Here is a 12,020-nt window from a genome sequence, read left to right on the forward strand (position 1 = left end):
CGATCAGGACATCAACCAAGTAGGTACAATATCTGGGTCACATCATGTAAAAGCAAGTAATAGAGAATAATGCCAGCCTCAAAACACATCTATCATTTACAACGTGAAACTCTTCTAATTCCCCTCCCTATCCCTACAAAGTAAACTCCTCATCCCTCAAACGCCCCTATTCAATCCAATTAATAATCCCACATTCCATAATCCCAACAAAACGCCCTATCCCCTCAGACATTCATCATCTATCCTTTCCCATGCCTTGTAGTAATCATATGCTTCAAAACGCCCACTGTTTCAACGACCCCCAATTCTTAATCATCCAAATACTCTCGACAGTTTACCCAACCAACCTACTCCTTCCAGACATAAACAGGCACTCCATAAACAACCACTCCCGCCGCAGTCACATATCGGAACCTACACCCCCCTTCCCTCGCCTCCGCTACCGCCTCTACCAAACTCCTCTTCTTATCCCCTCTGGCTCTCTTCCCCTTGCCTGTATTCCGCCCCTTGCCATCATCCTCCACCGCGCCCTTGGGCAAGACACCCCAGGTCTCCAGCATCCGGCCGGCAAACCGATCAATGTCTCTGTCTGTCACATCCCAGAGCGTCCCCACCACCGCTGGGCTGCCAGAGAGCATGTAATTCCACGCTGGACCAGAGGGTTCAAACTCTCCAGCTTCTGTCAGGGCCGCACTGGAACAACCCATGAGCAGAACAGCAGCCTTGCACCGATCAAGACGACGAATGGTCCTGCCACGGATATACTGCGCTCCAGACCCGTGCCCAAAATACAGCAACAAGTCCTTCTCCGCCAAAAACCTCTCAAACTCAGGCTCCGTCGGAGGTCTCGAAATGATGCTCTCAAACGATGAAAGATTCTTCTCCAGTGCCGGCCCAAAAGTCTTTTGCGTAGCCGCCAAATCCCCCGACGGATTCAAAATATACGCCCCCTTCCCCTTCCCCTTCCCAAAATCAACATGATGCCCCTCCACATCCAACAACCCCCCCTCGCCCACCGGCGGCTCGCTCAACCTCTGCTCCAAAATCAACCTCCTCAAACAAGCCAAACTCGGCATCCGACTAATCGCCAACCCCTGCATGCAAGGCAGCGACTCCCAAGGAAAAACATGCAGCGCCTTATCCAGCAACAAGACTGTATGAATCCCCGTCTCCTCCTCCCCCCCCCTGCTACTCCTACTCCTCCCTTCATTCACAGCCGAATGATACCCCATCAGCGCATCAAACGTCTCCACCACCATCGAGTCAAAATCGATCTCGTCGTACGCGTTCCTCTCGCCGTGAAACTGCAAAATGTCCACGACAAAGTACAGCAGATCGGTGAGCTCGTCGTCAAAGTCCGTGCCCGGCCTCGTCGCGTCCCCCAACCCGATAAACAGCTCGAGGATGTTCAGGTCCAGCTGCACCTTTTGACCAGCAGCAGCAGCCTTGGTCTTTTTCCCTCTCACCTGTCTTCGCGAGGGGAGATGTTTATCCATCATGGCCAAAAAGCTCTTCTGAAACCTGGCCAACAGATCCGCCTTCCGACAGTGCTGCGAAAAGATGCCCCTGAACCCCCCGAGCCAAATCTGCTCGATGTTCTCCAGCAACTCCTTCAGCCTCTCATCCAGCGCCTCTCTCGCATTCCACCACTCCGTTTTCGCGCCCTTTTGATTCATATCCTTTGCGCTGTGGCAAGTAGCATTAATCTCCTTGATGATATCCAACAACTCAGACCTTCCCTGCTGAAAGTTGAACACGTCGCTATCCGCATCTCGTGACGTCGCGCGTTCAAGCGGTAACCGGATAACAAACGGGTTCTGCCCAGCCTGAAGCTTGGTGATGCACAAGTCCTGATTCCCCTCGCTAAGCGCAATCGAGATGACGTTCCAGTTCTTGGGGACAATGTCAATGTAGTCCCTCTGAATCTTGTGCAAGTCCAGCGTGAATCCCAGGCTTGATCTCCGGGAGGTGACAGACTGCAACGCGGGCGGCCACTCAGTGCCGTCATGTCTGGGCGCGTGCTTCTCTTGGATCATCGCCTTTCTCTCCCTTCTCCAGATCAGATTCCTCGCCAGCTCGACAGAGTAAGATGTTTGAGCAGAGTGAATCGTCGCCTTGGTTCTCGAGGAGGAAGTAGCAGTGAGGAACAACCCAACATGCTGCAACATGCCAGAAATCTTGTGGATCAGCGCCGAGTCCCCGCTCTTGGACGCGACAGAATGAGCCTCAAGCAGATAATCATGTGCTTCTCTCAGGTTGTCGACGTAGACACCTTGTGACAGGTCCTTTGCACCCTCGCCCTTGCCAGCAGCCCTCGCACCCTTCTTAGGTGACGTAGCTGCCTTCATAGGCGAGGCTTGCACTAAAGAGAGCCTCTCCATGCCCGATAGCGCCGGGAATGAAATGGTGGAATCTTGAATGACGGAAAAGACCGGATCCTGAGCCATCTGCTCCATGCTCATACCCAACAAGCACGACGCCATAGCCAGCTGCCGCGTAGGTAACAGGTCAGAAGACTTGACCGTCGTAGCAGAAGCAGCCTCACTCAAAATACTCTGAGCCCCAGCCCACTCCTTTTGCTTGAGCATCAGCACCGCTTTCTGGACGAGAATGGAAGCCCGAAGTTTCGCAAGTTGCGCATCCTCCACAACTACCACGGGTTCAGGAGCTGGAGCTGCGGTCTTAACAACCGGCTTTGCCTTCGTAGCAGCCGCCCTCGCCCCAGCAGCCCCCGTCTTCCGAACAGGCTTCTTCACCCCCCCACCACCAACCACCTTCCTCCCCCCTACCCCTCCCCTCGCTGTCGTCCCCTTGCTCCCCTCCTCAATCTTCAACTTCTTCATCCCCTCCTCCACGTCCTCCACCCCCTTGTCCTTCACCAACCCCTTCACAATCCCCTCCGCCCTCTCCAGCAACCAACCCCCCCCCTTCAAATTCCCCACCCCAACACAGATCTCTGACAACCTAACCGCCAACTCGGCCGCCCCAAACCAGTTCCCCTCTCCAGCAACCTCCGTAAACAGCCCCGTCGCCTTCCCCAACATCTCCCCCGCCTTCTCAATCCCCCCCGACCTCCAAGAAACCTCCCCCATCCACCCCGCCACCGCACAGTTGTAAAACTCGCTGTCCACCTGCCCCGCAATCTTCCCCGCTTGCTCAGCATAGTACATCGTCTCCTGAAACAAGCCCAAGTGAGCGTACACGAAAGAGAGCCTCATCGTGTTCCGAAACAAGCCATGAAACATTTTCCAAAAGGCCGGTCCAGAAGCAGCAACAGGCAGGTGTTGGGTTGCGGTAGCGAGGGACAGGTCGGTTTGATCGGGGGAGGAGGAGGAGGAGGAGGAGGAGGTGATAGAAGAAGCGACGAGCTGGGCTTCTAACTTTACCCACTCCGCCATGATCGCCCTGACGCTTTCTCTAGAGTACACCAGCGCGTGGTGGGAGTCGCCTTTTTCTTGGGCGAGGATCGAATGCAGATAAAATGCATAGGCGACGAGTTGTTTTTTCTGGAGGCGGGTGTATGTGCTGGTAGAGGAAGTGGTGTAGGCTGTCCGGGCGGAGGCGAGGTGCTCTTCCGCTTGTTGAAAGTCGCCCAAGGCAACCGCGTGCTCAGCGCAGGCGAGGTAAAACGCGGTGGTGGTGTCCCCCGAGGCTTGCGGGCCGAGGTGTTGACGGGCCTTGGTGAAGAGCTGCTCTGCTTTTGTGGACCGGCCTAGGGTGGTGTATTGCATGGCCAAGGCAGAGTTGTGCTGAATCAGCTCTTCGGCTTTGAAGCCCTGGGCAGCGGCTACCTGGGAGATGTCTGTGACGAGCTCGAGTACAGAGGCGAGCATCTCGTCTTTGCCTTTCATCCGGAGGAAGTCCGCGATAGACTGGAGATAGTCGAGAAGACCGGCAACATCGTCAACTTGCTTCGCCAGGGCGGCCTTGTCCTGGCATGACTTGATGATGCCCTGCCAGACAACCACGCTCTCCCGAAGGGCGCCTGCATTCTTGTATCCGTCCACTGCCGCAGCCAGACTCCCAAAGAGAGCTTTCATGTGCTGCAGATACCCAACCAGGCCTGTGTCCTCGCCCAAATCCTCCACCTGCGAGGCGTCTTTCGCAACCGCGAGGAGTTCCTCTGCCTTATCGAGCTTCCCCAGAGCAGCACAAAGCAGACTCAGCAGCACCCTAAGCCGTCGGATCGGGTACCTCGTGGGAATGTATATCCTCAACAGCTGATCAACACAGGGGTGCTCGAGCGTGACATCCGTGTAGCTGCTTCCTGCTCTCAGCAAGACATACCTCAGTCTGTGCTCCAAAGCAGCCGCCCGTTCAGCCTCGGATAAATCGACAGTCCAATCCATCCAGACCTGCTCCATCTGCGCGATGGCCACCAGGGCCCGTGACAGCGCCTCGGTTTTTTCATCACGCTCCCAGACCGCCACCGGTGATTGTGTAGCCAGCCCCTTGGCAACCGTAGCGAGCACCCCATCCTCAAGCAAACTCGTCCTGATGGCAAAGAGCGCACTGATCGCCTCCTCTCCCCTGCCCAACCTCTTTGCCAACTCACTCTGCCTCTCCAGCTTTAGAATCAACTGCGCCTTCTCCTTCTCCTTCCCACTCCGATACTTGACACAATCCACCGACCTCCTCAGCGCCCTCAACGGACTCGGGTCCTTGGGATCCGCGATCGTCTGCCGGAGCGCATTATACTGCAGGTAGTAAAAATGCGATATCTTGACATACATCGAACTCCCTTCTCCTCCACCGTTACTACTCCCCGTATACTCCAACAACGTGACACAATCCCCCAAAACACTATCCGTCACCTCCCACGCCATCCTCCCCTCCTCCAACCTAACCTTGACCACCAAAAAAGCCGACTCCAGATTCTGCTGCAAACTCCCCTGCAGCAGTTGTCGTCGTTGCTCATACCTCAAATAATCCTTCGTGCTGCCTTTAGGTCCAGGCGGCTTCCCCAACCATCTCAAACAAAACCTCGGCGTCTGCAACACCAACATCTCTAACTGGTCCCTCGTCCCCTTTTGCAGTGACGAAACCTCACTCTTCCTCTCCATCACCAGCACCGAAATCGCCGCCTTCCTCGCCTGCACCACATTCCCCAGCAACTCATCCAACTCGCTCATATCCCCCCTTAACGGCCCCATCATCCCCGCCACCACCTCCCCAATCAGCCCATCATCATGCAAGTACTTTGTCCTATCCTTCAGCTGGCACCCCAACAACTGCGCAGCAACAGACACCTTCTTCACAACCGACTCGGCTGACCCTCCCCCCCCAATCATGTCCCTCAACCTAACCCCCCACCCTACCGCCTCCTTCACCAATCCCCCTTCCTTCGCAAGCGTAGCCAAAGTCTGATAAATCATCGCAAGCGGCATCCTCGATCCCACCTTCGGCTTGAGATTCAGCACCCTCACCCGGGTATCAACCCTCTCCCAGGCCCCCACAACAACCTTATAACTCGTCTTCGCATCGGCCGCCGTCCTCCTTATAAACGCGCCCAAAAATCTCGACAACGGCACCATCACCTCCTTCTCGACATCCCCCCGATGCTTCACCATCTCCCACCACTGCAACCTCATCTCCAGCCCCAAAACCTGCAGCTCCAGCGCTGTGCCGGGGGAGACACTCAGCCTCTGCTCGGTAGCAACCCCATCATCTTTACCCGACACACTCGGGCAAAGCGCCAGCAGACACTGAGCCGCAGTCTCCATCTGCCTTCCCAGTTTCCCCTTGTCCGCCCCCTTCTCCGCGGCAGCCTGCAGCAGCAACCTGACTGGGGAACAAGCCTTGTCATATCCCAAATGCGCCACCACCGCCTCTATCGCAGAGGGCTTCTTCCCCAGCCCCAACACCCTCAACGCCTGGATCTGCGTCGTGACGGCCAGCAGCAGCGCCGGACCGGACAGCTTGACAGAGCCAAAGTCAAGAATCTCGGAAAACGCCTCCGCCGTGGTTTTCGGCTCTGTCACTGGCGCCTTCTTCTCATTCCCCGACAAAGTCTCCAATCTCCTCTTCAGGGTTCTCAGTTCCCGAATAGCCTGCTCGTGCAAACCAAGTGTGATCAACCTGCTCACCAGAGCAGAAATCCCACTCTCGAGCTGGAGCTCCGGCAGCGTGACCTTTCCCGCGGTGACAATCTGCCTCAATGTACTCAGCGCAACGCGCGCGCATTCGACTAGCGATAACAAATTCGGGGAAGAACCCAACAGGCTCGGCTTGGAAGGTGATCGTACATGTCGCGGGACAGAGGGGGACGTCGACTGCCGATTCAACGGGCGGGGTTGGAGGGGTGAGATCGGTGCTGAGCTCGTTCGTCGTAACGTCTGCCTTGTCGTCGCGGTTTTGACTAATGACGGCGACGGCGGGGGCTCTTCTGTTGTGGGGGTGACAGTAGATGAAGCTTTGGCTGCTTCCGACAGGGCTTTCAGCGCGGCGTTGATGACCTGCGTCGCGAGGGTGGCTTTGTCACGGCTTGAGAGACCGCCGGCGGTATCTACTGGGGGGTTTGGGGCGGGAGTCTTGCCCCGGCGGGAGGGTGCTCGGGATACATTTGAGGTAGCAGTATTAGCCCGCGATCGAGCAGTCGCGGCGCGGGAGGTTGTTCGTGACGGTGGCTCGTCCACTGCAGGTGTGCTGCTGCCGCTGCTGCTCTCTTCTTTTGGGAGGAGTAAACTCTTCAACAACGCAGACGTCGCGGGGGTGCACGTCGCGACCGAGGCAACAGCGCTGCGGACGGCGGCAGCAGCCGTTTGACTGGTGGTGGCGTTGTTGTTGTTTGTATCCATTACGAAGGGAAAAAAGAGAAAATGTCTGCTTGTTGCTGTCGATTTACAAACGAGTTTCTGATTTCCTAATCATATCATTTCTAATCGCAATTGTCGCAAAACAGCCAAAAGCGAGGTCGCAATTCGTTAAAACATCTGTCTCCTCTAAACAAACGACCAAAAAAGATGGTGGGAAGAGGGGAAAAGAAAGTTGTTGACGTCGATACGAAGTGATGGAGTTATCAAGACAAGAAGACAAGGATGTTGTCGAAGAAGTGGGTGGGCGAGTGATGTCGTCTGGCGTGGAGGCAGTGGACTGGATGGACGGGTTTGAATGTGTTTCCTACCACCCAGAATGGGGCTCGCCAAGAGATTATTGACTCCACGGAGAAAAGTCGGTGCATGCTGGGTGGTTGACCAGGCAACAATCTAGCCTTCTCCACACTTGTTGCCTGCCGGGAAAAGAAACGTTCAGATGGGGTGGGGTGCTTTCTCCTGCAGGGGTTGGTTGAACAGCCGTTGGTGGGATCCATTCGTGTTCAAAGTTTTGATCTTCAACTTCAACGTCTTCAACCTCCACCACCACCACCACCGACCAGCTCAATTCGCGATCCCACCAACCGCCCTCTCGATCCGCTAGTCAAAATGTACCGCCCAACCCTCCGCCTCACCCTCCTTACCCCCCTCCTCTCCCAAACGACAGCGACCCCTCTTCTCCAAGCCACCACAGCCCTCCCCTCTCGGGCATCTAGCACAGTCACCGAACCATCCTTCTGGCGCTCCATGATCCCCAAGCCCCTCCGAAAGGACAACCACCACCGCTCCCTCCCCGCCCAAAAACAACCCCCCAAAAAAGACTGGAACCCCGCCACATTCTTCATCTGCATCTTCCTCTTCATCGGCTCCATGTCCATCCAGCAAATCGCCCTCCGCAAAGACTACGAAGCCTTCACCCGCCAGTCCGACGCCCGCATCTCCCTCCTCCGCGAAGTAGTCGAAAAACTCCAATCCGGCCAAGACGTCGACGTGGAAAAGGTCTTGGGCACAGGTGATCCAGAACGCGAAAAAGAGTGGGATGAAGGTTTGTTTTTTATACCAGAGAACAGGTGAAAGCAAACAAAACACTGACACGGACACTATTCATAGTCCTCAAAGAAATCGAGCGCGAGGAGGCTACACGAAAGAGACAGCAGGCAGAAGCTGCTGCTGCCGCTGCTGCTCAGGTCAAAGCTGATGCTGAAGCTGCTGCTGCAAGACGCCCAGCCCCCAAATCTGCTCTTTCAAGCCAAGGCTTCTTCTAGCAAGCTAAACACCCCCATTTCTTGAGGTGCGCGCGGTATATTTCTACAAAAATCTATGACAAGAAATCCTTAAAAACCTCTGCGGGATTTGCTCGCTCAAAGGCCACCGCATAAGGCGCATCATGATGGTGGTGGTGGCGGCGGCTCCGAGCTTCCGGTTTGCGCATTGCCTGAACGAGGGCTGGCAATAGGCTCTCGGTGGATATCTCGGTTCTCACCCCCTGACCCCCTGCCTGCTTCGGATCCAAATCGGTGAAAAAGGCCTCTTCCCCTCTCACACCGCCCATGTTTATCACTGCAATGGGCATCCCTCTGTCTTTGGCGCGCTTGGCTAGCCGCCAGGCAGAGTATGTCGCGAGAGAGGTACCCATCACGAGCAACCTGCCGGCGTTATCGATGGTCTTGTCAGCGTCATGCTTGACTTCGGGAGAGATGCTGTCGCCAAACATGACCACAGCCGGCTTCAATATACCGGCATTGCTGATGGGCTCCAATGCGCCGTCCTGATCTACCTTGACCACACCCTTGGTGCCATCTGCCAATGGTGGTGGGCGAGTCAGGCATGTTGGACAGGCTGGATACCGAAAGGTGGTGTATGGCGCGCCGGGGACCTCAACATCGCCATCGGCGTTCATCTTGACGCCCCGCGTCCGCTTCTCGTTTGGGTCCTCGGTTTCTAATGCTCCAGAGGAGATGGCTTCTTTCAGAAAGTCTTTCCAAACCGGATTCAATCTGGCTAACTCGGTTTGAAAGACATCTCTCGGGTACTCATTTCGGCAGGTGATGCAGACGGCAGACCGGAGATAGCCGTGGAGTTCAACTGTGGGCATGTCCGGGTGGGCTCGAGGGTGGAACGAGTCGACGTTTTGAGTGATGACGCCTTTCACGACACCAAGTTTCCCGAGGTCTCGGATGGCGTAGTGGCCAGAGTTGGGGTTGGCCATGCTCATGGTCGTCCAGCCGAGGAAGCTTCTCGCCCAGTATCGCTTTCTGGTCTCATGGCTGGAGATGAACTCGTGGTGGTAGATGGGGCGGTGAGTCTTGTTGACGCGATAGGTGCCCTTGACGCCTCGGTAATCGGCCAGTCCGCTTGCTACTGAGAGGCCGGCGCCGGTGAGGACGACTGTTGAGGGGGGTAGGCCTGATGGGGGTGGGTTGTGGAAGAACTCTTGGAGGGCGGTGATGGCGCCGGGGAGGGTGGATGCTGATGGGGGGATGATGTTTGGTGGTGGGAGGAGATCTCGGTAGGGGATTCGCATGAATGAGGTTGGCATTGTTGGGTGGGAATAGATGAGACTAGATGAGACTAGGTGAGACTAGATCCAATGAGACTACAACCAAGATGGAGACGGGAGATGTAACCGAGATATCAGATCTTTTGATATTTAGCTGATAAAAGACGTCATGACATCAAATGGAAAGATGCGGCTGAAGACACGGCACTTCCCACCACTTCCCCCAGAATGTGAAGTGCGGGGCAGAGCTTAGCGTCCTTCGCTTGGCTGCTTAGCTGCTGTGGGATTCCGTTGAATCCCTGTTAGATGGCGCTAATCCAGGAATGCAGCCATCTTCAGGGCACTGCAATTGGGGATGCAGCTTTGAGTGGTCGGTGGTGCGATGTCGGGCCATTCTTTTCGAGCACCTCATTCTCATGTGGGTGTCCACCACTTTTTTTTTTTTTTTCAGATCCTAAAAGTTTGAAATAAGCAGTTCTCTTCTTGTTGATACTCACCTTTTGTGTTAATTTCTTTCGTGTTTTATCGGTCGATAAGTGACATTTTGTTTCATTCTCTTCCTCTCGCTCCCTAAAGTCGCTCCATTATCAACCGACCCACCGACCGACCTCTCCGAAGAAGCCGTTATTTACAATATTTGCCATTGAACACGATTACTGGGGCGGTTCAAGACGCAATATCAACTCTCTCTCACCTCCTGTAACCCCAGATGCTCGGCTGTAGGCCATGTCCGGGATTGCGCATTTGTGCGACGACGTCTCCGGTAGCAGCGTCGTCACGGCTCCGTCTAACAAGACAGGCACGGAGCTATCATCCTCCATTATTATTTCAATTTAGCCCGAGAACACATCACCCACTTCGGCCACCACCACCACCCCTACAACGACGCGTGTACTACACTGCCCTCTCCCCAGCCTCCAGGGTGGCCTTTTCCGACCGTTCTTTACATCCCAATTCCTCCTTCTCCACAACAGACAATTACTTCTCTACAACAAGACCAACAACGTCGTCATCGCCACCACAATCACCCCTGAAAATGGGTCAACAACACCGCACTCACGCCGGCCACAGTCACGGCCACCACCACCACCACCACGACAACATCTACCTCACCTCCCAAAACAAATCCGACGCCGGCGTCCGCATCACCAGAATAGGCCTCTATTCCAACCTCGGCATGGCCATCGCCAAAGGCCTAGGAGGCTACGCCTTCAACTCCCAATCCATGGTCGCCGACGCCTGGCACTCCCTCACCGATTTGGCGTCTGACGTCCTCACCCTCGCGACCGTGTCCTGGTCCCTCCGCCCACCAACGGCCAACTTCCCGATGGGCTTTGGAAAAGTCGAGAGTCTCGGCTCGCTGGGGGTGTCTAGCATGTTGCTTTTTGGAGGAATATTCATGTGCATGTCCAGCTGCGAGACTCTCTACGCTCACATAATGTTGGATCCCGCCGCGGCGGCAGAGGCGCTGTCACATGGACATGGTCATCACCATCATGGGCATGGGCATGGGCATAGTCATGGAGGAGGAGCGCCGAGTCTACACGCTGCTTGGCTTGCGGCTGGTACGGTGGCTGTTAAGGAGTGGTTGTATCATGCCAGTGCGTATATGTCCCCTTCCCCCTCCCCCCCTCCCTTTCCCATCCCGGCACTGACCAACCTTTTTTTCCCCGTGCAACAGCAATGAAAGTAGCCCGCGAAAGAAAATCCTCCGTCCTGGCGTCAAACGCGGTACATCACAGGGTTGACTCTTTAACCGGCATCGTAACCCTCCTTGCCATCCTCGGAGCGAACTTTTTGTCGAATGCGGCCTGGCTTGACCCCGTCGGCGGGCTGTTGATCTCTTTACTTGTCATCAAAGCTGGGTTGAGCAATACACTCTCTGCGCTGTACGAGCTCGCTGATCGGTCTATTGATGAGGAAGTTCGCAGTTCGATCAAGTCACAGGTTTCAAAGAGTATTGGAGAGCTAGGGGAGTCGGGAAACGTGGAGTTGACGGACGTGAGCGGGGTCAAGTCGGGGCAGAACTATCTTGTTGATTTGGAGCTGGGGGTTCCGGGGGATTGGACGGTGGAGCAGGTGAGACAAGTGGAGGAGAAGGTTAGGGAAAGGGTCGGGGGGAAGGTGAGGGGGGTGAGGAGGGTTAGAGTGAGGTTTGTTCCTACAGGGCTGGAAGGGGGAAGGGGGCTGGGGGAGGAGTTTATTGCTGGGGAGGTTAGTGCTAGGAGTAGTCCTGAGCCCGAGGAGGAGGGGAATGGGCATGATCATGGGCATGAGCATAAGAAGGAGTTGTAAAGGGGAAAGGTGGGGAGGAGTATTGTATGGCATGACAACAGCAGGCTGGGGAAAGAATGGGGGCGGCTGGAATACTCGCCCACTGAAGGCCTGGGTTACTTGCACATATTTGTTTGCTTTTACTTTTACTGTACTTAGTTACTAGATTTACATAGCAGGACACAGCTGACAAACAGAACATGAAAAATTTGATACCCTAACCGCAACTGTACACAAGCAAGCATGGGTGATATTGAGCATGGGATTGACACTACCGGTACAGCTAATCATGAACGCGATTCATCTTCGGAGATGAGCAACTGTGAGCTCGATCTATTCTGATGTCCAGCTCCCAAAATGCTTCTTCAGATCAATGACACACAAGCACACGCGCAGGCAAACGTCATTCTTGTCCCACCAAGCAAGGCCTTCCC

General features: G+C 55.2%; 4 protein-coding genes across 4 annotated transcripts; 2 read left to right on the forward strand and 2 right to left on the reverse strand.

The window, feature by feature from the left end:
* Positions 1 to 347: 347 nt before the first annotated feature.
* ESP1 (separin protein) lies at positions 348 to 6,797 on the reverse strand (the record flags this gene model as incomplete). Its single annotated transcript, XM_062916030.1, has 1 exon — positions 348 to 6,797. The coding sequence occupies one exon, from the start codon at positions 6,795 to 6,797 to the stop codon at positions 348 to 350; it is 6,450 nt and encodes a 2,149-aa protein (XP_062762042.1).
* On the forward strand, positions 975 to 9,413 carry QC763_710420 (uncharacterized protein). Its single transcript, XM_062916031.1, has 2 exons — positions 975 to 7,857; positions 7,923 to 9,413. The coding sequence occupies exons 1-2, from the start codon at positions 7,422 to 7,424 to the stop codon at positions 8,075 to 8,077; spliced, it is 591 nt and encodes a 196-aa protein (XP_062762043.1). The 5' UTR covers positions 975 to 7,421; the 3' UTR covers positions 8,078 to 9,413.
* Positions 8,131 to 9,351, reverse strand: QC763_710430 (uncharacterized protein; the record flags this gene model as incomplete). Its single annotated transcript, XM_062916032.1, has 1 exon — positions 8,131 to 9,351. The coding sequence occupies one exon, from the start codon at positions 9,349 to 9,351 to the stop codon at positions 8,131 to 8,133; it is 1,221 nt and encodes a 406-aa protein (XP_062762044.1).
* Positions 9,414 to 9,760: 347 nt separating the features above from the next.
* Positions 9,761 to 11,806, forward strand: MMT2 (mitochondrial metal transporter). Its single transcript, XM_062916033.1, has 2 exons — positions 9,761 to 10,913; positions 10,994 to 11,806. The coding sequence occupies exons 1-2, from the start codon at positions 10,022 to 10,024 to the stop codon at positions 11,605 to 11,607; spliced, it is 1,506 nt and encodes a 501-aa protein (XP_062762045.1). The 5' UTR covers positions 9,761 to 10,021; the 3' UTR covers positions 11,608 to 11,806.
* Positions 11,807 to 12,020: the final 214 nt, after the last annotated feature.

This window comes from Podospora pseudopauciseta (genome assembly GCF_035222475.1).
Source record: "Podospora pseudopauciseta strain CBS 411.78 chromosome 7 map unlocalized CBS411.78m_7, whole genome shotgun sequence".
NCBI classification, from domain to species: Eukaryota; Fungi; Ascomycota; class Sordariomycetes; order Sordariales; family Podosporaceae; genus Podospora; species Podospora pseudopauciseta.